Source organism: Denticeps clupeoides, chromosome 4 (assembly GCF_900700375.1).
Source record: "Denticeps clupeoides chromosome 4, fDenClu1.1, whole genome shotgun sequence".
Lineage (NCBI taxonomy): Eukaryota > Metazoa > Chordata > Actinopteri > Clupeiformes > Denticipitidae > Denticeps > Denticeps clupeoides.
Window position 1 is genome coordinate 23,236,889 of NC_041710.1, and position 27,971 is coordinate 23,264,859.

The following is a 27,971-nucleotide window of genomic DNA, read 5'->3' on the forward strand; positions in this document are numbered from 1 at the left end:
ATATTCATTACATTGTGTATTGTCAGTAATATTGCTTAACTTGTCGTAAAATAAACCAGCAGTCACTTTGACAATAAATAAGAGAAATGGCATGTAATTGTATGTAATGTATAATTACTTTAAATCCCTACATGTAGAAGTGTAGTAGACGTTCTGAATGAACCTGCGGTTCACAGCACTGCTGATGAGGTGTGAGGAAACAGGTCTACGGGAAACTCATCTACATACAAACCTCACGCATGGTTTCTATGTAGATGTTAGATGTGGTGGGGCAGTGGTGGCCTAGCGGTTAAAGAAGCGGCCCCGTAATCAGAAGGTTGCCTGTTCGAATCCCGATCCGCCAAGGTGCCACTGAGGTGCCACTGAGCAAAGCACTGTCCCCACACACTGCTCCCCGGGTGCCTGTCATAGCTGCCCACTGTTCACTCAGGGTGATGGGTTAAATGCAGAGGACAAATTTCACTGTGTGCACCGTGCAAATAAATAAATGAACCATTTTTAGCACCTGGAAAATGGGAGAAATTGAGACAACTGATCCAATGTGGTGACCTCTAATGTGAGCAGCTTAATCTTTCCATGATTTTGTTGTGTTGTTCATTAAGTCTCTTTAATGTAGTTAATGCAGTTTTGGTTTAACATAATGTCTGGCATTTTGGACTGTAAGAAGCAACTGAAAAAAGAGCAACACTTTGTGTTTTATATATTTTATTTAAACAAAAGATATGATGTTGATAGTAGCTGATTGATAAGGAAAATCACTATTGAATATTTGTTTGGACTTGTAGGTAAGACAAATACATTTAAGTTTTGTTCTTTGAGTGATTATTAGAGAAAGTCCTGCACCACTGACACCACTGAAATGAGCAAAAATGCCCAGAGTGGAGTGGCCAAGCCGAGAGAGGGTGGTCCAGCATTGGGCGTGGTTGTGGGTGCTTTTATAGTCGTAGTAGGAACTCTGATGGAGTAAAAGCAGGTTCCAACATTCCCCTCCTTGTCAGTAACAGACAGCTGGAGGTTGGGTGAGCAACAAGAAGAGCGGTAGGTGTTCTTATATACCTTGACCCCATCACTGTTTGTAGAACTGTAAATCAGGTCAGCACTGCCTTGCTGTATCCAAATCTTATCCACACCAGTGCCGTTGCCATCTGTGATGTTTACTGTGAGGTCCCAGGAGTTCCAGCTGCAGTTTGTTTGGCAGGTATTGTTCACCCCAATCACCTCACATGTTGGAGGAGTAAAATCTGTTACCTAGAAGAAAAACAAACAGACCACACAATTGATGATCTATAACTTTTCAGATTAATTTCATTCCATCCTTTATTGTTCACTTACGTTCTTAACCACAGAAAGGCGCAGCACAGCAAAGTTGGAGTCGGTGGTTCCTGTTACTTCTGCCTCGATGGTCAGAGTGACATCTGTGCCCGAGGGAGTGTTGGCAGGAACATTAATGTCCACCAGACCGTCAGCCATGCCACTCCCTGTACTGGTAATACTGTGTTGACATAAAACAAGAGTCATGGACTATCAAGTACGTGTTGTCACACTGTTCAAGTGAACAATTGGTTCAACAATTAATTCATATCCCACCTACAGCCACTGTGTTAAGGTGCAAAGCATATAAGCAATATTTCATGCACAGTGAAAGTGTCTCTGTATTAGTGATTACTTAAACACCCTAACCTGCTACTCGATTTCATTTCGAAGTTTCTGTCATTGCTGGCACGAATCGTGAACTTGGTTCCTGTGACATTGTTGCTGACAGTGAAATGCATTTTAAAGTTCTGTCCTGGTTCCATGTTTCTGTCAACAACAGCCTGAAAAGTAAGAAAAAATTACAAATTAAAACTTGTTATTGTATAAAATGTTATTGAGTACCATTTTTGCTGCAATAGACTCACATTAATGGAGACTTTGGAGACTGACATCTGGGTGGTGGACTGCCTCTGAAATTGGCTAGAGGTCGAGATATCCTCTCCTTTCAGCAACACCACAAACTCACCACTGGGGACGCTGTTCACTGTGACCAGGTAATCGCCCCCGCCCATTTCCTCTACTTTGCCATCGGACACCGTCGAACCTGATACCTGAATCAACGCTGCCTCGCTCACCTTCAAGTTCGCTGGCCCATTCTGGCCAGTTAGTGAAAGTAACAGCATGGTGGGCATACCTGAACATGTACAACACGAGGACATGAGTAAACATTGTGGTGGTACATTCCGTATCTGAGAAAGTCGGTGGTAAAGTGGCCAGTTATCCTTACCTGCTTGAGGCAGGCCAGTGATGACTGCATAGCCTGGGTGAGCTCCTTGGAACTTCTCCACAAAGTCATAAATGAAAGTAGTGGCACTTTGACCTGTGACGGCCAATATTTGCAAAAACCAAATTCACACAAAGGAAAAAAAAAATGTGCCTGTTAATAACAATGTCATTATTCTAACGGCTCCATACGGTGTTCATCCAAAAACATATTTCTACATATGTTCAAACTGTACTCGCAGTATGAAATAGTTTTTCCCAAGGTTGAAGGAACCTTACCTGTCACTTTAAGTGTGTACGCCTCCTTGGAATTTATGTCAATTTTCCACAATCCAGTAATGTTCACCGTGTTAAGTCTGATTCTGTACAGGTTTCCAACAGTTTGAATGGTACCTAGAGGACCATTTGGGTTGGTATACTGTTGGCTCAATCCTAGGAAGTGATGGGGACAAAAGATTTTTGGGGGATGTCTGATAAGAGCATATATAGACATGGACAAGCTGACTGTCCAGGGCAGTATAATGACACGTCTGCCTTGCTGGCTAGTGTTCTTCAAGCTATTTTAATGTCTGACAGATCACAGCAGTCATGGCAGCAACAGGTAAAGCTACATTTCCTAACCTGATGGGCTAATCAGAGTGAATGTCAGGGATGTTCCTGTAATGTATGCAGTCACATTGGACAATGAGTCGTCCAGAAGGAAGGAGAAGGTCTCAACTGTACCAGGGTTCCTGTCTCTCTGGACAACTGTTACCTGAGGGGGGAGATTATATAAATCAATGACATTTTTTTTCCTCGAATAAATGTGCTAGTCATGGCAAAAATGTCCCCAACTCACCAAAGCAGAGGTGGAGGTGTCCACAATGATATCAGTAGCCTGTGGTAGATTGGTTTTGGAAACCTCAATGGCCTCTCCACCCGAGGCCAAAGCCAGGTCATAATATAAACGAAATGCAGAGCGGTTTGTGTCTGCGATGGACCTGGTGCTTCTCTTTTTAGTTGTGATGAAAAAGGAAACCTGAATGGATAAATAGCTAAATTTAAACAGATCATGTACAAGTTTTTAAGGAAGATGCAGTGAGAGTCTGGCATATAGAAGCAGATACGTTGAGGACAAGAAGTGGAACAGCGACAGTTGGGAAGGACATGCTTACTGTTGATTTGGTGCTCTTGATGAGGGCGATAATGGTTCGTTCCAGAGACATGTCCTTTGCTGTGGCATCAGTGAAGACATAGATGTTGGAGGAGGAGGGTGCACCTGTCAGAGCCAACTAAAAGCATTGAAAAGAAAAAAGACAAGAGGGATTTTTGGATTTACACGCACCAATATCACAAACCTGCAGTAAATACAAGAAGGTGGTTAAATAATAAGAGACAACACAGGATGCAATCAACAGGAAGATGGGATCCTAACTGTACTTGCAATGTGATCACCTTTGTTGTTTTAACCTTACTTGTAGTCCTGAGAGACACATTTCTGGCTCATCTCCACCTCCTGTGGCTGTGAGACGAGAGATCTCCGACTTCATCTTCTCAGGGTCAGTTGTCCTAATCAGTGGTCCAAAGGCTGCAACCAAAAAAACACTATTTTTTACAGCCCCGGCTGATATGCCAAGTGTGTGTAGAGTTAATGACCACTAATAATTGCCATGTACAAGATGTGGAGGCAATATTTTATCCCTTCCCCTGGGGTGAGTTTTGTTTTACCACATGATTGTGCATGACACTATTAAGTAATAATTTGTACAGATATATTTGTGTAATATATCTGTGCTTACAATAATTCTGTATTGTATTCATTTTGTACTAGTGAATTTGTGCTGTGTTCATTCATCCTAATCTGTACAATGATTTGCAGTTTTTTATTATGTAGGTTCCTTTCCAGTAGTTGCTTCTTTGACATTTTTAATCTTCCAACCTTTCTTCCAGGCAACCTATCACACAGACTGCATTCCATTCTTTCTCTCAATCTCCTCCTATCTTTTCATTTTAAATATCTGAACATAAAAAAAATTTAATCAGTATTTTTAGAATTTTTCTGAACATTCTTACACGACGTCATGCTCATAAAATGCGAACATGGTTTTATAGCATGTTTTATAACACTGTCACAACACGGCTGTTAAAAAAATCTCTTTTAACTAAAATCATGTATGCAGCGCTGACAAAACAAAAACTAGTGCTTGAAGTGAATGGTAATCAGCCAAACACATTAAAATGGGATAAGGCCCTCACCAGGGTCATTGAACGGGACGAGGATGTATTCTGATGGCTCATCCTGTGTACCCTTCTTGGTGTCGATGATGTTGTTTGCAACCCTTTTTGCCTCAGCAATGTCATCTGACATACTGCCGGTGGTGTCGATCACAAAGGACAGTACGGAAGAACGTGCAATGCCCATGAGCCTGGGAATGAAGACACATTATTTTTTAAAATACTTTTTTTTTTGTCTCCAGTACACTGTACAAATTGTCCGCCGGTGTACCGCAGGAAGTCCTGGTTGCCGGAGGCACCGCGGATGTCCTCCAGAAGCTGTAGGGTAGCCTGTGTTGCTGCATTGACAGCTTTATCATGCAGGACCGCATTGTGGGGATGACGCTCATCTTTGCTGATGCCTCCCCGGGGTACTTGGGTACTGGTCAGGTCAGCTGCCCCACCATGACTGCACTTGCCTATGGTCAGAAATAATGGCCAGAAAATGAGCAATACACTATTACAATACAATAATCTATTGGAAAGTTTAATGCTGAATAATGTATTTCATACTGTTAAAATAAAACCATGGGACACTTTTGCCAAGCATGACAATCGGTTTACCAGCAAGTGAATAAAACGGGTGCCAACCTTAACACACAGATCTTTCATTGAAAGCATTATCTGATAATACCAAGATATGAGCAATAGATTAGAATAGGTGGAATATTTATGCTCTGATGTGTAAATGTGAGTGAGACTGCGGAATGTCCGGCATGTTTGTCTAACAGGGTTAAGGGCTCATCTGCGGGTCAATGAGGTTGCAGACACCACGCTTACCCTACTCTGTGTATTTGGTTTAAACCGCAGCAACTTAGATGAACCTGTGTGCTGCTTTATGAGAATCCTGTACCTTTTGGTTTTTCTGCAGAGAAGAGCCCCATGTAGCCTGAGGTAAGCTTCTTCTCATTTATGATGGAAGGCAGGATTGGATTTGAACATGTGCCAGTGCTACAGTCAGAGCAGGTAGCAGTGTCAATATCTGCAAAAAAAAAAAACATAATATAATGTACCAGTGACTGGTGTGTCCAACCAATACTATTCACAAAATGTGGATATACCTTATTATTCAAAAATTTATAAATGTGGCTCTAAACCAGTGGTTCCCAACGTGGGAGGTCCACACAATTTCATCTGCACTGAGGTTGTGAGCTAACCAAAATTATATTTGTAAACGTTACATTTATAAAATCCTAATAACACAACCAATAGGAAAATCAAAGCTCCAAATACAATTTTTTGTTCATAATTAAACTCATTAAATTCCACAAGGAGAATGGAAGCGTGTATGGAAGTAATTGGGTATTGGGGGTCCTGCCTTGTCTTAGACACAGGCAGGGGGGCTTCAGGGAAAAAACGTTTGGTAACCACTGGATTAAACAGTGGCTGCCTTGCTTTTTGCCCAAGCAAAGTTCAATGCAACACAAAGGTTATCATTTCAGTAGAATGGGTAGGGTGGTAGTAGCAAAATTCTAATTAAAATTTTATTTGTCACATACACAGTCATACACGGTATAATATGCAGTGAAATGCTTTAGTGACTGCTATAGACCTCAATTTTGCAAATATTGCAAGTATACAATGAACCAACATGCAAATATTGCAAACATAACCAAATGTTATGGTTTTTTTTTTTACATAAAATATAAAATATGTGTAACAGCTAGGGTGAAGGTGTGCAAATGAGTGAAGTGAAAGGAAAAAGTAAAAAAAAATTGTGCAAGAGTAAAAGTAAAAATAAGTAATAAAAAGTTTGTGCAAGGATTCTGGGGGGATTGAGTCCAGAAGTGATTGAAAGTGAAATTGCTGGAGTGTATTAGAGTTCTATGACGTGTTGTTGTTAAGCTCGTATAGCAAGACACTTAACCCTCCAGGGGGGACTGTTCCTGTAACTACTGATTGTAAGTCGCTCTGGATAAGGGCGTCTGACAAATGTCATAAATGTAGAATAAGTAGTCCTTCAAGTTCAGCATTTAGCCTCTCCCTTAACTGTATAACCCTGATTACAGACATCATGGCTGAGTAGAAATGTACGTACATCCCTGTAAAATCTGTTCATTGCTTTATGACTCATTTTACAAGCATGTCTAATTGCACGTTATCGCTTTCAAATAAAGATGCTGCTGTATATCCTGTACCTGCAAGATTGCCAATGGGAAGGTCTGGTCGGATTAGGTTAGTATAGGGTCCCGTGTTTCCCAACTCCACCCAGTTACTGTGGCTGTAAAAATCCTGGAGGCAGAAGCATGTTTGACATTACTATACCTATTTTCAAATAATAGTAATTACAATTGAACTCTTTTACCTGATCAGGCAATATTGTTCTTTTTTATTTGCATAATGCAACTGCCTGATTTGGTTACTAATTATGAAATTAATTTAAAAGCTCAAAGGGAGTCTCTTCAGACTGACATCAATTTAATTTCAATATTAAAATAAAATGACAATCACCTGGACGGTGTGACAGACGCGGCCCAGCGTCTCTCTGGCTGCCTGGAAGTTCTGCATGCGGATGTTGGCCTTGACGCTGGTCATGCCCTCAGCGATCAGGCTGCGCGCCTGAATGAACGCTTCACTGTTGACGTGGTGTGGGGGACTGTTGGCAAAGTCACGGTCCACCATACTGTTCTCCATATAGATCTGGTTGAGGGCTGTACGGAACTTGGCAGCTGACACCAAACCGGTAGCCGTTCCCAGACATGCTGTCAGCAGTTCCTCTGGTGAGGAGCCCTGAAAAAAAAAAAAATATTTTAACACTACTGTTTAATCTACTCCTTTTGTTATAGTAAGCAGAATGCACACTACCTTGTTTTCCATGAAAAAATATTAAACATTTCAAATATATCATGAATAAAAACATTAGTGTCTGATAATGGACCTCTTATACATTTATGTAGATATTCCAATCATTAACAGCCATTTCCAGCTACCATAGACATTTACAACCATAGTTCTGGCAATATGTTTTATCAATCAGTCATTTTACTTGACATAATATCACAAAAATATAATTGTCCTTAAATGAAATTTTCAATGGCAATGTATTTTTTTTAATGAAAAACCAGACATTTTTTTCAAACTTTTAAAAAAAATTCCCAAGATCCCTTAATACATTTCTGTTTAAAGAACACAAAAAAGCACCTCACCGTGGGCCTGAACTCCCTGTCCTCAGACTCGGCCACAGCTTTGCACACCTCTGTGATCTTGTTTAGCACGGCATTGCCTGTGATGGTGGTGTGGGTGGAAATGCTCCCACCAATTGGCACAAACCCCTGGCTCTGGCCTGCCAGCATTAGTGCTAGCAGAGCCAAGGTCCATGCTGATGACATCTTCACTGCCTTCACAAGATTTTAATTAGATCATTATTCACCTTATAATGTTCATAATATGTTTCTACAGGTAATGCATTTTCATGCAGCCATATGTATATAGTGATAGCCAGTCTAAAATGATATCTATCTAAAATTCAAATAATTTATTGCAATATTAACTCAATTTGGTCTTGGACTTACCTCTTCTCTCACGAAATACCAGGACCTCCAAATCTTGGGTTCTGGGCAGTGATTGAGTACTTTGCGTTTTTTCCTATTTATAGTGTGGGTTGGGTGGAGATATACTGGCTGAGGTGGCAGGTGGCTGCTTATCACTGACCCTCGAATAGGAGCCTTTCAAGGCGCCACAGCATTGTATGTGATGTAAACCCAGTTTGTCAGTCATACAGTCATAAGTGTTATCATTCAATGTGGGAAGCCCAGGGTGTGGGCCTTTAGTAGTCTCTAAATGATTGACCAAAAGGGCATATTTCATAAAAAACATTTAAACCAATTTTTTGCAGTTTTCTCTCTATCGAACCATTTGAATATTTTCAGATATGCCCTCAGAGATCAGGCTGCGTGCCTGAATGAAGGCTTCACTGTTGACGTGGTGTGGGGGACTGTTGACAAAGTCACGGTCCACCATGCAGTTCTCCATATAGATCTGCTTGAGGGCTGTACGGAACTTGGCAGCTGACACCAGACCGGTAGCCGTTCCCAGACATGCTGACAGTAGTTCCTCTGGTGAAATTACTTTTAACACTACTGTTTAATCAACTCCTTTTGTTATAGTAAGCAGAATGCACACTATCTTGTTTTCCATTAAACATTTCAAATATATAATTTTATATCATTATATATCCTTATAAATCAAATATATAATTATATATCAAATATATCATTCAAATATATCAAGGCACCACAGAATTATATGTGATGTCAGTCATACAGTCATAAGTGTTATCATTCAATGTTGGAATCCCAGGGTGTGGGCCTTTAGTAGTCTCTAAATGATTGACCAAAAGGGCATGTTTCATAAAAAACATCTCTCTATCGAACCACTAGGCTACTACCACCCTAACAGATTAATAATGAACCCTTGGTTGATTTTCTTGTGGGCGGGGGAGCTATTGCTTTAAAATGTCAATGTGTTAACTACTTAAGTGTTATCTTGGGTGGTAGTAGCCTAGTGGGTAACACACTCGCCTATGAACCAGAAGACCCGGGTTCAAATCCCACTTACTACCATTGTGCCCCTGAGCAAGACACTTATCCTTGTAACTCCCTGTAAATACTGATTGTAAGTCGCTCTGGATAAGGACGTCTGCTAAATGCCGTAGATATAAATATAAATCATTAATAGAGTTTTGTTTTCCAGAAGAATCTCTCACTTGTTTCTGGTTTTTGTATTTTTGTGTGTGTGTAACGGATGCACCCCAGCATTCAATCACCCATGCACATCAGTTGGTGTCAAAAGGGAGATTTTATTTTTGTGGTAACACAGCAGGGTACTGTCAGGGTACGTTTACGCACGTCGCGGCCCTCCTCTCATCCCCTCTCTGCTCCCGCAGCACACTGAGGCAACTGCCCGTCAATACAACTTGTAAAATAGAATTAAATAAAATACATAAAATAACCCACCACATGAATTCCACCAGTAACTCAGTCATTAAATGTACAACTATTTACAGGTGAGCCAAACAGTGACATTAAACGACAGTAAAACAGAGAAAAATAAAATAGAATTAAAAAAAAGAAAATGACGATCGTATAGTGGCTACATTACATACATTTCACATTTAACATACCTGTGGGAACACAGCAGGGTACAGTCAGTGGCAAACGTTCACGCACGTCGCGGCCCTCCTCTCATCCTACAAGACACATGCTTCTGCTAACACGTGGTGGCGAATAAAGTTTCTTTTTTTCTTTTCAGAACCGCGTGTGCGGCACAACGCCACATGCGCTTATATTACAGAGCATAATACCAACAACATAGCATAACATTACTAACTTTAATACACCTATATACACCAGATAATATGGAGACGCGCGTCTCACCCCTCTCCGCTGCCCCCCAGAACACTGAGGTAACTACACGTCAACGTGAGCTATAGAGTGCGCCATTAATATAACCCTGACCACACAAACAATGTGAAACCAAAATGTTCGTTCCCACCCACAATTACACAGAAAATCATGTGAACCCCGTAGCTTACAATTACAATAAGTATTGTTGGAGTTCACAACATACATACAATCATTTTCCATAACATCCCGGCCACATATGTATGATATTGGTGATAATAATCATTCGAAGTAAAGGCAGGTCCAGACATAACAGCTGTCTACCACTAGATGGCTCTACCCAATACATTTTTTATTGGCCTAGTCATTAATGGCATTTAGCAAATTACAGTCGGTAGTTACAGGGACAGTGTCCCTGGAGACACTCACGGGTAAGTGTCTTGCTCAGGGACATCATCATTTTATTAAGTTGGGTTTGAACCTTCTGGTTCATAGGCACGTGTTCTTCCCTTTAGGCTATAACCATACCTAATTGATCTCATAACTATCCTCTTTTTGCTGTAGGTTGTAAATCTTTATATACATGGAAATCGATGAACAATAAAATAATTAGCCATTTTATCATGATCTATTCAGGATGTTAGAAACCAAGTAATATGACAGCCATTAACTCATAAATTCTTTTTTTATTTTTATTAATCAATCATTCATTCTTCTAAATACTAAATGCAAGATTCAAGCTTGCCTTGATTCTCTGAAACTTTTTGGACCAAATCAACCAACAAGATTTTGATAGCAAAAGGTGCACTTGGCCTTTCATGTCATATCTATCTACATGCACATTCCTAGATACACAGTCATGCAAAAACAAAACCCATTGAGTCAGAATATTGTTAGTGCATTGTTAGAACATTTTAGCACCTGCTGCCTCCAGTGCTCTTCCCCTTAGGTATATGAGTTGGGGGAAAGGACAAAGTGAAAAAGATTAAAAAAACGACGCCATGGCTTCAACTCAGCGTTAGATACAAAACAACAATTTCATGGAACACTAGAAAACACACAAGTGAGTATAGCCCGGACATCTCTAGAGCACTGCACTAGTTCTTAGACTTTTTGACATTATAATTTCACATTTAATATCAGTTTGTGTAGCTACGCACTATTGAAGAATACTATATACTATGATACTGTGTGAAGATGAGCTTGTTCAGACATGTCAAGCAGGTACATTTTGTTGATTGGCAAGTCTTGGCATAGAGCTATAAAAAATACCAATTATGCACACTAGATGATAATCATTTACTGTAACAAATGCCACATTTTTTTCAATGTTCATGATGTTATTATTGCTGTTCAGTGAGAACAAGAACAAGTTTCTGGCTGCGTGCCGGACGGCAGCCAGCTAGCTGGCTAATCCAGCATGTGAACGGGACCGCATTCTGGTGCCGCATAAAACAGGTTCGGGACCTGTAGAAACTGAAGCATTCTCAAAAATCTAAATCAATCATATGCGATGTATGAAAACCGTAACAGATACTAAACGCAAGGCAAGTGTGGGATCCACACGGGAACTTCCGGTACGGCTCGGTGAGTGGGACAAAATGGTCAGGACGAAGTCGTTTGTAAACCAAGCCTGTTTCGGGAGGAAGCAAAATCATATTAATCAAAATAATATTAATCAATAGTCTTGAATACATTTTTATAACGCTGTTACAAATTATGTCCACATTGAAGTAATTAGACTGTTTTTATTTGCACAATATTTTAATGTGTTAATAAAACGTTCAGCAGTAAAATAATGATATTTATTACATTGTGTATTGTCAGTAATATTGCTTAAAATAGACCAGCGGAAAAAAAGTCACTTTGACAATAAATAAGAGAAAGAGAAAATTATTTCCCATGTGATTGTATGTAATGTGTAATTACTTTAAATCCCTACATGTAGAAGTGTACTAGACGTGAACCTGTGTTCACTGTTCTGTTCACTGCCCTGCTGTGTGTGTCAACACTCACACCACAGAAGAAATACGGACAATTTGGCAAGCAAAAGTTTCATTATGAACAACGTTCTCCAAGGCCCTTAGACAATAAGGTTAACGCGCAAAGAGAAGAAATGGTCAGAATCAGAAAAGGGAATGAAAGCTTGAAGAAGACATTATCCACGTACGAAAATGCAAACCAATATGAGGCGTGAGGTTTGTATGTAGATGCGTGAGGAAACGGGTCTACAGGTCTACACATCTACATACAAACCTCACACATACACCATATATTCCTCACATATCTACATACAAACCTCACACATACACCATATATTCCTCACACATCTACATACAAACCTCACACATACACCATATATTCCTCACACATCTACATACAAACCTCACACATGCACCATACATTCCTCACACATCTACATACAAACCTCACACTTGCACCATATATTCCTCACGCATCTACATGCAAACCTCACACAGACACCATATATTCCTCACGGATCTACATACAAACCTCACACAGACACCATATATTCCTCACGGATCTACATACAAACCTCGCACAGACACCATATATTCCTCACACATCTACATACAAACCTCACACATACAACATATATTCCTCACACATCTACATACAAACCTCACACATACACCATATATTCCTCACACATCTACATACAAACCTCACACATACACCATATATTCCTCACACATCTACATACAAACCTCACACAGACACCATATATTCCTCACGGATCTACATACAAACCTCGCACAGACACCATATATTCCTCACACATCTACATACAAACCTCACACATACAACATATATTCCTCACACATCTACATACAAACCTCACACATACACCATATATTCCTCACACATCTACATACAAACCTCACACATACACCATATATTCCTCACACATCTACATACAAACCTCACACAGACACCATATATTCCTCACGGATCTACATACAAACCTCGCACAGACACCATATATTCCTCACACATCTACATACAAACCTCACACATACAACATATATTCCTCACACATCTACATACAAACCTCGCACAGACACCATATATTCCTCACACATCTACATACAAACCTCACACATACAACATATATTCCTCACACATCTACATACAAACCTCACACATACACCATATATTCCTCACACATCTACATACAAACCTCACACATACACCATATATTCCTCACACATCTACATACAAACCTCACACATGCACCATATATTCCTCACACATCTACATACAAACCTCACACATGCACCATATATTCCTCACACATCTACATACAAACCTCACACATACACCATATATTCCTCACACATCTACATACAAACCTCACACATACACCATATATTCCTCACACATCTACATACAAACCTCACACATACACCATATATTCCTCACACATCTACATACAAACCTCACACATGCACCATACATTCCTCACACATCTACATACAAACCTCACACTTGCACCATATATTCCTCACGCATCTACATGCAAACCTCACACAGACACCATAAATTCCTCACGGATCTACATACAAACCTCACACATACACCATATATTCCTCACACATCTACATACAAACCTCACACATGCACCATATATTCCTCACGCATCTACATGCAAACCTCACACACACACACACACACACACACCCTATATTCCTCACACATCTACATACAAACCTCACACTTGCACCATATATTCCTCACATGTCTACATACAAACCTCACACATGCACCATGTATTCCTCACATATCTACATACAAACCTCACACATACACCATATATTCCTCACATATCTACATACAAACCTCACACATACACCATATATTCCTCACACATCTACATACAAACCTCACACATACACCATATATTCCTCACATATCTACATACAAACCTCACACATACACCATATATTCCTCACACATCTACATACAAACCTCACACATACACCATATATTCCTCACATATCTACATACAAACCTCACACATACACCATATATTCCTCACGGATCTACATACAAACCTCACACATGGTGTATGGTGTATGTGCGAGGTTTATATGTCGATGCATGAGGAATATATGGTGTCTGTGCGAGGTTTGTATGTAGATTGTATGTAAATGGTGAACCATAACAAGGAAGACACTACAATCAAAACCACCACACCATAGATTAGTGAATGATGTGACTGCTGAACATAGGAAATGTTCGCAGAGAACTTCACAACCTAGGAAAAAAACCCACCACTCAAAAACCAGTGTGAAGAGTGTGGACAGGTTCTGTAATGCATCTGCCCTGGAGAATCACTGGAGGCTACATACTGGTGAAAGACCGTATTACTGTGAAACATGCGGGGAGACTTCTCCTTGCATCCGAGGTCTTAACTGGCACCACCATATTCTTGTGGAGCTTCAGCTGCACTCTATGCACCAAGTCATTCAAGCACCGGATGGCGCTGAACGTGCACATGCAAATGCACAGAGGGGAGAAGCGCTATAGCTGCCCACATTGCAGCAAAGGGGCAATTTTAAGAGGGAGAAGCGTATTCCACTCCGTCGAGTGAGGTTCATTCGGTCTGCCCACCTCATGTCAGAACACAACATGCATAGTGTCACAGACTGCTAATAAACTGCAGTCTATGGATGTATCATGTCAGAGTATCACCTGGATTGACTATAGTTATACTTAGTGAATATACACAGCGAACACTGTGTCCCTGAGCAAGACAGTGTCTCCAGGCGTACTGTCCCTGTAACTACTGTTTGTAAATGTAATGCGGTAAATGTAAATGTAAACATGGGACACTGACCAGCCTTTTTTATAAATAAATAAATGAACCTTGTTTAGCATCTGGAAAACAGGAGAAATGGAGACAACTGATCCAATGTGGTGACCTCTAATGTGAGCAGCTGAAGGTAGAATAAAAAAAAAAAAGTTATCTTGAGGCAAATATTTCAATGTATTGTGGTCATTTGTAATGTTAACAATAATATTTTGAACACTTTGTTTTGTATGTCTTAATCTTTCTATGATTTTCTTGTGTTGTGTTGTTCATTAAGTCTCTTTAATGTAGTTAATGCAGTTTTGGTTTAACATAATGTCTGGCATTTTGGACTGTAAGAAGCAACTGAAAAAAGAGCAACGCTTTGTGTTTTATATATTTTATTTAAACAAAAGATATGATGTTGATAGTAGCTGATTGATACGGAAAATCACTATTGAATATTCGTTTGGACTTGTATGTGTGAAAAATACATTTAAGTTTTGTTCTTTGAGTGATTATTAGAGAAAGTCCTGCACCACTGACACCACTGAAATGAGCAAAAATGCCCAGAGTTGAGTGGCCAAGCCGAGAGAGGGTGGTCCAGCATTGGGCGTGTTTGTGAGTGCTTTTATTTTTGCAGTAGGAACTCTGATGGAGTAGAAGCAGGTTCCAACATTCCCCTCCTTGTCAGTAACAGACAGCTGGAGGTTGGGTGAGCAACAAGAAGAGCGGTAGGTGTTCTTATATACCTTGACCCCATCACTGTTTGTAGAACTGTAAATCAGGTCAGCACTGCCTTGCTGTATCCAAATCTTATCCACACCGGTGCCGTTGCCATCTGTGATGTTTACTGTGAGGTCCCAGGAGTTCCAGCTGCAGTTTGTTTGGCAGGTATTGTTCACCCCAATCACCTCACATGTTGGAGGAGTAAATTCTGTTACCTAGAAGAAAAACAAACAGACCAAACCGTTGAGGAACTATTACTTTTCAGATTAATTTAATTCCATTCTTTATTGTTCACTTACGTTCTTAACCACAGAAAGGCGCAGCACAGCAAAGTTGGAGTCGGTGGTTCCTGTTACTTCTGCCTCGATGGTCAGAGTGACATCTGTGCCCGAGGGAGTGTTGGCAGGAACATTAATGTCCACCAGACCGTCAGCCATGCCACTCCCTGTACTGGTAATACTGTGTTAACATAAAACAAGAGTCATGGACTATCAAGTACGTGTTGTCACACTGTTCAAGTGAACAATTGGTTCAACAATTAATTCATATCCCACCTACAACCACTGTGTTAAGGTGCTAAGCATATAAGCAATATTTCATGCACAGTGAAAGTGTCTCTGTATTAGTGATTACTTAAACACCCTAACCTGCTACTCGATTTCATTTCGAAGTTTCTGTCGTTGCTGGCACGAATCGTGAATTTGGTTCCTGTGACATTGTTGCTGACAGTGAAATGCATTTTAAAGTTCTGTCCTGGTTCCATGTTTCTGTCAACAACAGCCTGAAAAGTAAGAAAAAATTACAAATTAAAACTTGTTATTGTATAAAATGTTATTGAGTATCATTTTTGCTGCAATAGACTCACATTAATGGAGACTTTGGAGACTGACATCTGGGTGGTGGACTGCCTCTGAAATTGGCTAGAGGTCGAGATATCCTCTCCTTTCAGCAACACCACAAACTCACCACTGGGGACGCTGTTCACTGTAACCAGGTAATCGCCCCCGCCCATTTCCTCTACTTTGCCATCGGACACCGTCGAACCTGATACCTGAATCAACGCTGCCTCCCTCACCTTCAAGTTCGCTGGCCCATTCTGGCCAGTTAGTGAAAGTAACAGCATGGTGGGCATACCTGAACATGTACAACACGAGGACATGAGTAAACATTGCGGTGGTACATTCCGTATCTGAGAAAGTCGGTGGTAAAGTGGCCAGTTATCCTTACCTGCTTGAGGCAGGCCAGTGATGACTGCATAGCCTGGGTGAGCTCCTTGGAACTTCTCCACAAAGTCATAAATGAAAGTAGTGGCACTTTGACCTGTGACGGCCAATATTTGCAAAAACCAAATTCACACAAAGGAAAAAAAAAATGTGCCTGTTAATAACAATGTCATTATTCTAACGGCTCCATACAGTGTTCATCCAAAAACATATTTCTACATATGTTCAAACTGTACTCGCAGTATGAAATAGTTCTTATGTTCTCATGAACGAATACTAGGATTTTGCAGGTTTTTAAGGAACCTTACCTGTCACTTTAAGTGTGTACGCCTCCTTGGAATTTATGTCAATTTTCCACAATCCAGTGATGTTCACCATGTTAAGTCTGATTCTGTACAGATTTCCAACAGTTTGAATGGTACCTAGAGGACCATTTGGGTTGGTATACTGTTGGCTCAATCCTAGGAAGTGATGGGGACAAAAGATTTTTGGGGGATGTCTGATAAGAGCATATATAGACATGGACAAGCTGACTGTCCAGGGCAGTATAATGACACAGCAGCAACAGGTAAAGCTACATTTCCTAACCTGATGGGCTAATCAGAGTGAATGTCAGGGATGTTCCTGTAATGTATGCAGTCACATTGGACAGTGAGTCGTCCAGAAGGAAGGAGAAGGTCTCAACTGTACCAGGGTTCCTGTCTCTCTGGACAACCGTTACCTGATGGGGGAGATTATATAAATGAATGACATTTTTTTTCCTCGAATAAATGTGCTAGTCATGGCAAAAATGTCCCCAGCTCACCAAAGCAGAGGTGGAGGTGTCCACAATGATATCAGTAGCCTGTGGTAGATTGGTTTTGGAAACCTCAATGGTCTCTCCACCCGAGGCCAAAGCCAGGTCATAATATAAACGAAATGCAGAGCGGCTTGTGTCTGCAATGGACCTGGTGCTTCTCATTGTAGTTGTGAGTAAAAAGGAAACCTGAATGGATAAATAGGATTCCGTACACGTTTTAAGGAAGATGCACTGAGAGTGAAGGAAAGGAGTCTGGCATATAGAAGATAAGTTGAGGACAAGAAGAGGTACAGCGGCAGTTGGGAAGGACATGCTTACTGTTGATTTGGTGCTCTTGATGAGGGCGAAAATGTTTGGCTCCAGATGCTCGTCCTTTGCTGTGGCATCAGTGAACACGTAGATGTTGGAGGAGGAGGGTGCACCTGTCAGAGCCAACTAAAAGCATTGAAAAGAAAGCAATTTACACACACCTATATCACAAACCTGCAGTAAATACAAGAAGGTGATTAAATAATAAGAGACAACACAGGATGCAATCACCAGGAAGATGGGATCCTAACTGTACTTGCAATGTGATCACCTTCGTTGTTTTAACCTTACTTGTAGTCCTGAGAGACACATTTCTGGCTCATCTCCACCTCCTGTGGCTATGAGACGAGAGATCTCCGACTTCATCTTCTCAGGGTCAGTTGTCCTAATCAGTGGTCCAAAGGCTGCAACCAAAAAAATACTATTTTTTTACAGCCCCGGCTGATATGTTTTGTTTTACCACATGATTGTGTATGACACTATTAAGTAATAATTTGTACAGATATATTTGTGTATGTCACGACTACGGACTTACAAGGGAAGGAAGCGCAGAGGTCTGACATGTTGGGAAGGGGTTTTATTCATAAACAAACAAATACAAATAAACAATGGCGCGGTGGCCAAAAACGGGAAATAAAAGGGAAAAACACAAACTAACCCGTAGGCGTGTGGCGATTGCCAGAACTCAAAACACATATGAAACAAAACCAGGTCAAGTTCGTGCAGAGTCCACGAAAATGCCAGAGACCCAGAAGGGGCGGAAACTTCCGGCATTTATGGGGCGTCAGGATTGGAGTCAGGTGTGGAGCCCAGCTGCAGGCAATCCTGACAGTGTAATATATCTGTGCTTACAATAATTCTGTATTGTATTCATTTTGTACTAGTGAATTTGTGCTGTGTTCATTCATCCTAATCTGTACAATGATTTGCAGTTTTTTTATTATGTAGGTTCCTTTCCAGTAGTTGCTGCTTTGACATTTTTTAATCTTCCAACCTTTCTTCCAGGCAACCTATCACACAGACTGCATTCCATTCTTTCTCTCAATCTCCTCCTATCTTTTCATTTTAAATATCTGAACATTAAAATTTTTAACAAGTATTTTTTTTTTTTTTGAACATTGTTACACAACGTCATGATAAAATGCAAACATGGTTTTATAGCATGTTTTATAACACTGTCACAACACTGCTGTTAAAATCTCTTTTAACTAAAATCATGTATGCGGCGCTGACAAAACAAAAACTAGTGCTTGAAGTGAATGGTAATCAGCCAAACACATTAAAATGGGATAAGGCCCTCACCAGGGTCATTGAACGGGACGAGGATGTATTCTGATGGCTCATCCTGTGTACCCTTCTTGGTGTCGATGATGTTGTTTGCAACCCTTTTTGCCTCAGCAATGTCATCTGACATACTGCCGGTGGTGTCGATCACAAAGGACAGTACGGAAGAACGTGCAATGCCCATGAGCCTAAGAATGAAGACACATTATTTTTAAAATACTTTTTTTTTTGTCTCCAGTACACTGTACAAATTGTCCGCCGGTGTACCGCAGGAAGTCCTGGTTGCCGGAGGCACCGCGGATGTCCTCCAGAAGCTGTAGGGTAGCCTGTATTGCTGCATTGACAGCTTTATCATGCAGGACCGCATTGTGGGGATGGCGCTCATCTTTGCTGATGCCTCCCCGGGGTACTTGGGTACTGGTCAGGTCAGCTGCCCCACCATGGCTGCACTTGCCTATGGTCAGAAATAATGGCCAGAAAATGAGCAATACACTATTACAATACAATAATCTATTGGAAAGTTTAATGCCGAATAATCTATTTCATACTGTTAAAATAAAACCATGGGACACTTTTGCCAAGCATGACAATCCTGTACCTTTTGGTTTTTCTGCAGAGAAGAGCCCCATGTAGCCTGAGGTAAGCTTCTTCTCATTTATGATGGAAGGCAGGATTGGATTTGAACATGTGCCAGTGCTACAGTCAGAGCAGGTAGCAGTGTCAATATCTGCAAAAAAAAACCCATAATATAATGTACCAGTGACTGGTGTGTCCAAATTCAAAAATTTATAAATGTGGCTCTAAACCAGTGGTTCCCAACGTGGGGTTCACAACCGCCCTGGAGGTCCACACAATTTCATCTGCACTGAGGTTGTGAGCTTACCAAAATTATATTTGTAAACATTTTATTTATAAAATGGGTGTGTTACTAACACACCCAATAGGTTCACATTTAAACTCATTCAATTCCACAAGGAGAATGGAAGCATGTATAGAAGGAATTGGGTATTGGGGTTCCTGCCTTGTTTTGGACACAGGCAGGGGGGCTTCAGGGAAAAAAAGTTTGGGAACCACTGGATTAAACAGTGGCTGCCTTGGTTTTTGCCCAAGCAAAGTTCAATACAACACAAAGGTTATCATTTCAGTAACACACTCGCCTATGAACCAGAAGGTTCACTTACTGACACAACCATGGTTCACCGGCATGATGAGGCAGGTGAACGGAGACGTCACGAAACGTCACGAAACCAGGGTTTAATGGGTGAAGAACAGGAAAGGGGAGACATCCGAGACGTTGGTGCACATGTAACATATCAAAGACCGGACCGCCAACAGAAACAAACAGGGCAGCTTTATACATTCGACACAGGTGAAAACGATTAGGGAACATTACACATGACAGTAACCCCTTTCGGACAGGATCATGACACTACCCCCCTTCTTAGGCACGACCCCCGCGGGCCAGGTAAATCAGTCCACGAAGGAAGAAGGGAAGTCCATACACTGAGTCTTAATGGTTCGAGTGGACGATTAGATGAGATAAGATATGAAATGAGATGAGAACAGCTGAGATGAATGATAAATGAAGGATGACTGGTCCAGTATTCATAATGGACGAGCGGCGGTAGTCCTGCACAGACGGCTTCGGGCCAGTGCGCTCACGGTCAATCTCCGGCTTGCCCCGCTGAATGTCCCACCTTCAACACCACCACACACGGGACTGAGAGGCAGGGGTCGGGATCCTGCGGGAAATGAAGCCAAGGCTGGCCAGGGACAAGGAAGCTGGTGGCGTCCTCCCGGCGAGTCGCGGCTCCTTTGATCTCAGCGGGGTGCCTTCTGCTGCGTCCAAATGCGCGTTCATGTCTTTTTGACATAACCATGGTGGCATGACGAGGCAGGTGAACGGAGACGATGACGAAACTGGACAAGAAAGAAGGACACAATCGCACGACTTCACGAAACCGGGGACAGGACAGGGGAGACATCCGAGTTGGTGAACATGTAACATATCAAAGACCTGACGGCGAACAGAAACGAACAGGGCAGCTTTATACATTTGACACAGGTGAAAACGATTAGGGACCATTTCACATAACAACCCTTTTCGGACCGGATCATGACACTTACCACCATTGTGTCCTTGAGCAAGACACTTAATCCTACGTTGCTCCAGGGGGACTGTCCCTGTAACTACTGATTGTAAGTCGCTCTGGATAAGGGCGTCTGACAAATGCTGTAAATGTAAATAAGTTTTCAAAATAAAGATGCTGCTGTATATCCTGTACCTGCAAGATTGCCAATGGGAAGGTCTGGTCGGATTAGGTTAGTATAGGGTCCCGTGTTTCCCAACTCCACCCAGTTACTGTGGCTATAAAAATCCTGGAGACAGAAACATGTTTGACAGGTTGACATTACTATACCTATTTTCAAATAATAGTAATTACAATTGAACTCTTTTACCTGATCAGGCAATATTGTTCTTTTTTATTTGCATAATGCAACTGCCTGATTTGGTTACTAATTATGAAATTAATTTAAAAGCTCAAAGGGAGTCTCTTCAGACTGACAGCAATTTAATTTCAATATTAAAATAAAATGAAAATCACCTGGACGGTGTGACAGACGCGGCCCAGCGTCTCTCTGGCTGCCTGGAAGTTCTTCATTTCGATGTTGGCCTTGACGCTGGTCATGCCCTCAGCGATCAGGCTGCGCGCCTGAATGAAGGCTTCACTGTTGACGTGGTGTGGGGGACTGTTGGCAAAGTCACGGTCCACCATGCTGTTCTTCATATAGATCTGGTTGTGGGCTGTACGGAACTTGGCAGCTGACACCAAACCGGTAGCCGTTCCCAGACATGCTGTCAGTAGTTCCTCTGGTGAGGAGCCCTGAAAAAATAAGAAATTACTTTTAACACATTTTCATTTACATTTATGCAGAGCGATTTACAATCAGTAGTTACAGGGACAGTCCCCCTGGAGCAACTTAGGGTTAAGTGTCTTGCTCAGGGACACAATGGTAGTAAGTGGGATTTGAACCTGGGTCTTCTGGTTCATAGGCGAGTGTGTTACTACCACCTATTGTTTAATCTACTCCTTTTGTTATAGTAAGCAGAATACACACTACCTTGTTTTACATGAAAAAATTAAACATTTCAAATATATCATGAATAAAAACATTAGTGTCTGATAATGGGCCTCTCATACATTTTTTTGTAGATATTCCAATCATTAACAGCCATTTCCAGCTACCATAGACATTATAACCATAGTTCTGGCAACATCAATTGTCCTTAAATCTCCATGAAATTCTCAATGGTAATGTATTATTTATTTTATGAAAAAACACACATTCTTTTAAATTTCCCAAGTAAGATCCCTTAATACATTTCTGTTTAAAGAACACAAAAAAGCACCTCACCGTGGGTCTGAACTCCCTGTTCTCAGACTCGGCCACAGCTTTGCACACCTCTGTGATCTTGTTTAGCATGGCAGTGGCTGTGATGGTGGTGTGGGTGGAAATGCTCCCATCGATTGTCACAAACCCCTGGCTCTGGCCTGCCAGCATTAGTGCTAGCAGAGCCAAGGTCCATGCTGATGACATCTTCACTGCCTGCACACAAGATTTTAATTAGATTATGTTATGTTAAACATAATATATGTTTGTACAGGTAATCCATTTTTATCACATTTTCAGGCAGCCATATGTATATAGTGATAGCCAGTCTAAAGTGATATCCTAAAATTATAATAATTTATTGCAATCTTAACTCAATTTGGTCTTGGACTTACCTCTTTTCTAACGGAACACCAGGACCTACAAATCTTGGGTTCTGGGCAGTGATTGAGTACTTTGTGTTTTTTCCTATTTATAGGGTAGGCTGGGTGGAGATATACTGGCTGAGGTGGCAGGTGGCTGCTTATCACTGACCCTCGAATAGGAGCCTTTCAAGGCGCCACAGAATTGTAGTCCTTTAGTAGTCTCTAAGTGATTGACCAAAAGGACATGTTTCATAAAAAAACATTTAAACCATTTTTGGCAGTTTTCTCTCGATCGAACCATTTGAATATTTTCAGATATGCTGTTATAACGGTCATGCTCAGGTGTGAAGGAAGGCACAGGAAATGTCCATCATATGCTATACACCAGAAGAAATCATGTGCCATGTTAACCACATGACACAGATCCCACCCTATCCTATTCCACCTTACAGCCAGATACATGGTTACTACAATTAAGCTCTGACTAAATATTGTTACATTTTATGAGTTGAGATGAACCGGGGAATGATTTATATGAGAATTTTTTGAGTTGGATTCACAAAACCAATATAATCATCAGAATCATATAATCATCAGAATGTTTTATTGTATTTTTTCTCTAACACTAATACATCAATGTTAATTACAGGCCAGCACACCGGCACAAGCAGGTATTTTGACCTAACATTTACATTTACATTTACAGCCTTATCCAGAGCGACTAACAATCAGTAGTTATATTGACAGTCCCCCTGGAGACACTCAGGGTTAAGTGTCTTGCTCAGGGACACAATGGTAGTAAGTGGGTTTTGAACCTGGGTCTTCTGGTTCATAGGCGAGTGTGTTACCCACTAGGTTGATTTTCTTGTGGGCGTGGGAGCTATTGCTTTGAAATGTCTATGTGTTAACTACTTAAGTGTTATCTACAAAAGGTACATCATTAATAGAGTTTTGTTTTCCAGAAGAATCTCTCACTTGTTTCTGGTTTTTGTATTATTGTGTGTGCATGATATTGGTGATAATAATCATGCAAAGTAAAGGCAGGTCCAGACATAACAGCTGTCTACCACTAGATGGCTCTACCCAATAATTTTTTTATTGGCCTAGTCATTAATGGCATTGGGCAAATTACAATTGGTAGTTACAGGGGCAGTGTCCCTGGAGACACTCACGGGTAAGTGTCTTGCTCAGGGACATAATTTTTTCTTAGTTTGAACCTTCTGCTTTATAGGCAAGTGTTCTTCCCTTTAGGCTTTAACCTACTTTATCTCATAACTATCCTCTTTTTGCTGTAGGTTGTAAATCTTTATATACATGAAAATCTATTTTTTTATTTAGTTGGGGATATAAATGAACAATAAAACAATTAGCTACAAGAGGCCATTGGGCCATTTTATCATGATCAATTCAGGATGTTAGAAACCAAGTAATATGACAGCCATTAACTCATCAATTCTTTTTTTATTTTTATTAATCAATAATTAATTCTTCTAAATCCTAACTGCAAGATTCAAGCTTGCCTCTGTAACATTTTCTGTAACGTTTTTGGTCAAATCAACCAACAAGATTTTGATAGCAAAAGGTGCACTTGGCCTTTCATGTCATATCTATCTGCATGCACATTCCTAGATACACAGTCGTGCAAAAACAAAACCCATTGAGTCAGACCCATTGTGGCACAACATTTTAGCACCTGCCGCCTCCAGTGCTCCTCCCCTTAGGTATATGAGTTGGGGGAAAGGACGAGGTGAAAAACATTAAAAAAACGACGCCATGGCTTCAACTCAGCGTTAGATACAAAACAACAATTTCATGGAACACTAGAAAACAGGAAAAGGAGAAACACACAAGTGAGTATAGTCCAGACATCTCTAGAGCACTGCACTAATTCTTAGACTTTTTGACATTATAATTTCAAATTTATTAGCAGTTTGTGTAGCTACGCACTATTGAAGAATACTATATACTATGATACTGTGTGAAGATGAGCTTGTTCAGACATGTCAAGCAGGTACATTTTGTTGATTGGCAAGTCTTGGCATAGAGCTATAAAAAATACCAATTATGCACACTAGATGATAATCATTTAATATAACAAATACCAATTTTTTTTTTTTTACCAAGGTTCATGGTGTTATTATTGCTTTTCAGTGAGATAGGATATATTTTCCATGAAAAATGTTGGTTAATGGTGGCTATCCAAACTTACCTCACCTGTGCAGAAGTACCCTTGTTTGAAATGGCACTGTTGAAGACAGGCTTTAACATGCTCTCGTAACGGCAGTTCCAACAGGAAACTCAACTTTTAACTCTTTAGGTTACCTTTAGTTGTTCACACTATGTGAAAAGCATGCACATGAATCAAATGCGTGAAAGCAAAAACACAGTTTGGTGATGATGTGCCGATGATGTGCCTGGTCTGACAATGGGTAGTTGCCTGGGGCTGGTGGTTAAGGATATCTGTGAATATCACACAAAGAGCTTCTTTTTTTATTTTATGAAACGTATCCACTGATCTGACTATTCCACAACAACACATGTGGTTGGTTTACTGATAGCTATCATCCCATCCTTTCAGCCTTTTCCAGTAGCAGCATGATGTTCACACATAAACAGCAGATTAAAATAGTCTGGGGAGGCAAGATATCTGTCTAGACCAGAGATGGGCATGCAATGTGCATGCAGGCTTATTGCATGATAATGAAACTTAATGACTGACAAACCTTCTCAATTGCGTGAATTAGTGGCTGGCTGAGACCATCCAAAAACCCTTACACACAGCAGCCACTGAGAAGATGCAGTTGTAAGCAACATTTTAAGAGTGCACACCCTTGTCAAAATGCCAGTTTTTTTATGTATTTCCTGCCTTCAATGTGGCCTATAACCTGTTCAATAACAAACAAATCTGTTTGGGAAAAAAGCATATCATGGCATTGATTGCATAAGTGTGCACTAACCCATTGTCACACTAGGCTAATAACTGCCTATGAACATATTTGTTTGTTATTTTTAGTTAAATTGTACACATTGTAGATCACATTAAAAGGTGGGTACGTTATTTGAAAGGCTTTAAATGCATTTATGCAACATCATCAGGGTTAGCAAAAATCTGGACGCTCCTCCAGAAACACCAGGCCACAGCTCATGGGATTACTAAGAGGCAGGAGTCGGTCCACCTTTATTGTGATGTGGTTATGATGTCTGCTCACGTTTCCTCTCGGTCTGTCTGCCCCTGTTTAGCACCTCTGCCATGGCTGCTCTCAACGCATCTGCCCCTCAAGAGTACTGTCCTCTGCTGAAATCTATGCTAAATCAGTCCCTGGACACGAATGTCACACCTATGCTCGTATCCATCCTTGGCCTGGTGTCCTGTGTGGGGATCCTGGAGAACGCGCTGATCCTGTGGGTGCTGGGTTTCCGTCTAAGACGCAAAACAGTAGCTGCCATCTGGGTTATCAATTTGGCAATGTCGGATTTTTTGGCAACGCTCACTCTTCCACTTTTCACCCATTATCTCCACAAGCAGCACAGCTGGGAGCTGGGACGGCCCCTCTGCTCCATCTACGCTTCCATCTTTTTCCTCAACATGTTCGTCTCTGCCTTTCTGCTTGCTGCAATCTCTCTGGATCGCTGCATGCTGATCACACGACCCGTATGGAGCCAGAACCACCGCTCCGTGGCCGCTGCCTGGAAGATCTGTGCCATTGGGTGGTCCTGGGCGGCCTTCAACAGCTTCCCCTACTTCTTCTTTCGAGATGTCACCCTCAGGGAAGACAAACGGAATTTGTGCTATCACAATTTTGCCCTTTACTCTGCTCCAGGAAGACTGGCCAGTGATTGCCAGGTGCGTCAGACAGCCACGGCGGTCTCTAAGTTCTTGCTAGCCTTTGTTTTTCCCTTGGCCGTTATCGCTGCGAGCTATATCCACTTTGGCATCAGCCTGCGTGCCCGGAACAGGCGGAGGCAAAGGGAAAACAGTGGGACTTTCCTTTCTAGCAGTGGAGGATCCGTAGCCCTTTCTTCCCTTTCGGCATCCAGTGGGCGAGCTGGCTCTGCCGGCCTATCACGCAGCTTCACCAAGATGGTGGTTACAGTGATCACCGCTTTCATCTTGTGCTGGGCGCCCTACCACGTGCTGTGCCTGATGGAGGTGGTTGTGTCAGCAGAACGACTGGAGCTGGTGGAGAAGGTTCTACCCATGGCCACCACGTTTTCGTTTCTCAACCCCATTCTCAACCCGGTGCTCTACGCATTTAGCTCCCCGCACTTCTTCACACGCTTCCGCCAGAACATCTTCAGCCTACTGGAGGGATTGGTTGATGAAGGGAACACCATGTCTCTGGCTGGGGGCATATTAAGGAGGAAGACTGGAAGGAAGAAAAGTCATGCGGACGTGAATTCGCCCACCATGCCCAGCTCCCCTGACACCGGGAGCATAAACAGATTTCCATTCCCTCCATGAGAGCAAATGTGTGTATTTAGGACAATACTAAATGACTCCCTACAGTTGACTTTTTTTAGGAAGGTTTGGCCTGTTCTCTATCTTTGACAGACAGTCCTATTATTAATATGCAGGAAAAGTATTGGTGACTTCTGCTAACCAGAAGACTGAGCCAGATTACTGACCATGTTAATACCATAGTCCTTTAATCTCAGTTTCACTGCTTTGCTTGAATCTGTGTCAAAGAGTGGAAAGTAATTCAGTTCTGTAGAATTACCACTGAGCTTGTTGCCTTACCTTACCTTATTGGGATTACCCAAGCACTCCTTTCAGGAACAACAGGACGTTTTTTTTTTTACAGGTAACTTGCTGTAAAAAAAAAATGGTCATTAAAATCACCATGACATCACCATAAATGCAATGTCAAGATTTTTTACTTGACATACAAAGGCAGCAGATTTCAAACACCACATTCATAATAGGCATTTAATACTCATTTAAATGTAAAAAAAAAAACATTTTTTTACGGTGCTACACCTAACTTTACCTTGTATGCACCAGTATAGAATAACTGTGACAAGAGACTATTTGATTACCAGAAGCTACGCAAATTGTGTATGATGATGTAATTCCAATAACTTTTGATAAATCTCTTTTAAATACTGTGTGTGATTATTTTGGGATTGTATGCTTTCTGTTGTTCATTAAAAAAATCTTCAGTCTTTGCTGTGCACCCTGCCACAACACGTTTTGTCATGAGAAAA

At 41.1% G+C, this 27,971-nt stretch overlaps 3 protein-coding genes across 4 annotated transcripts; 1 reads left to right on the plus strand and 2 right to left on the minus strand.

Moving 5' to 3' along the window:
- Positions 1-825: 825 nt before the first annotated feature.
- LOC114787863 (von Willebrand factor A domain-containing protein 7-like) lies at positions 826-25,000 on the minus strand. The gene is made up of 17 exons (XM_028975766.1): positions 22,631-25,000; positions 7,656-7,858; positions 6,961-7,239; positions 6,648-6,741; positions 5,363-5,491; positions 4,742-4,928; positions 4,492-4,661; positions 3,711-3,823; positions 3,411-3,527; positions 3,095-3,274; positions 2,878-3,010; positions 2,536-2,688; positions 2,261-2,353; positions 1,899-2,167; positions 1,681-1,814; positions 1,333-1,492; positions 826-1,248 (listed from the first exon to the last, which is right to left on the minus strand). Exons 2-17 carry the CDS (start codon positions 7,836-7,838, stop codon positions 826-828), a joined length of 2,817 nt encoding a protein of 938 aa, XP_028831599.1. The 5' UTR covers positions 7,839-7,858; positions 22,631-25,000.
- On the minus strand, positions 15,049-25,049 carry LOC114788320 (von Willebrand factor A domain-containing protein 7-like). Of its 2 annotated transcripts, none has more exons than XM_028976784.1 (17): positions 24,981-25,049; positions 22,426-22,617; positions 21,615-21,893; positions 21,294-21,387; positions 19,607-19,735; positions 19,276-19,462; positions 19,027-19,196; positions 18,016-18,128; positions 17,734-17,850; positions 17,422-17,601; positions 17,205-17,337; positions 16,925-17,077; positions 16,621-16,713; positions 16,259-16,527; positions 16,041-16,174; positions 15,693-15,852; positions 15,049-15,608 (listed from the first exon to the last, which is right to left on the minus strand). In XM_028976784.1, the coding sequence occupies exons 1-17, from the start codon at positions 25,032-25,034 to the stop codon at positions 15,186-15,188; spliced, it is 2,880 nt and encodes a 959-aa protein (XP_028832617.1). In that variant the 5' UTR covers positions 25,035-25,049; the 3' UTR covers positions 15,049-15,185. The 2 variants fall into 2 exon arrangements, with proteins under 2 accessions (XP_028832617.1, XP_028832618.1); XM_028976785.1 differs by having other exon boundaries at positions 24,976-25,030.
- LOC114788321 (prostaglandin D2 receptor 2) lies at positions 24,462-27,810 on the plus strand. The gene is made up of 2 exons (XM_028976786.1): positions 24,462-24,616; positions 26,007-27,810. Exon 2 carries the CDS (start codon positions 26,017-26,019, stop codon positions 27,226-27,228), a length of 1,212 nt encoding a protein of 403 aa, XP_028832619.1. The 5' UTR covers positions 24,462-24,616; positions 26,007-26,016; the 3' UTR covers positions 27,229-27,810.
- Positions 27,811-27,971: the final 161 nt, after the last annotated feature.

Bases quoted from the DNA above. Each gene is read 5' to 3' on its own strand.
- LOC114787863 (XM_028975766.1), bottom strand. From the start codon at position 7,838: ATGTCATCAGCATGGACCTTGGCTCTGCTAGCACTAATGCTGGCAGGC. The intron at 4,662-4,741 runs GTACACCGGCGG...CTTCATTCCCAG, and splicing joins GGCAACCAGGACTTCCTGCG to GCTCATGGGCATTGCACGTT. The intron at 3,824-4,491 runs GTGAGGGCCTTA...TTTTGGTTGCAG, and splicing joins CGTCCCGTTCAATGACCCTG to CCTTTGGACCACTGATTAGG.
- LOC114788320 (XM_028976784.1), bottom strand. From the start codon at position 25,034: ATGTTAAAGCCTGTCTTCAACAGTGCCATTTCAAACAAGGGTACTTCT. The intron at 17,602-17,733 runs GTAAGCATGTCC...TTATCCATTCAG, and splicing joins TCAAGAGCACCAAATCAACA to GTTTCCTTTTTACTCACAAC. The intron at 15,609-15,692 runs GTAAGTGAACAA...TTTTTCTTCTAG, and splicing joins GCCTTTCTGTGGTTAAGAAC to GTAACAGAATTTACTCCTCC.
- LOC114788321 (XM_028976786.1), top strand. From the start codon at position 26,017: ATGGCTGCTCTCAACGCATCTGCCCCTCAAGAGTACTGTCCTCTGCTG.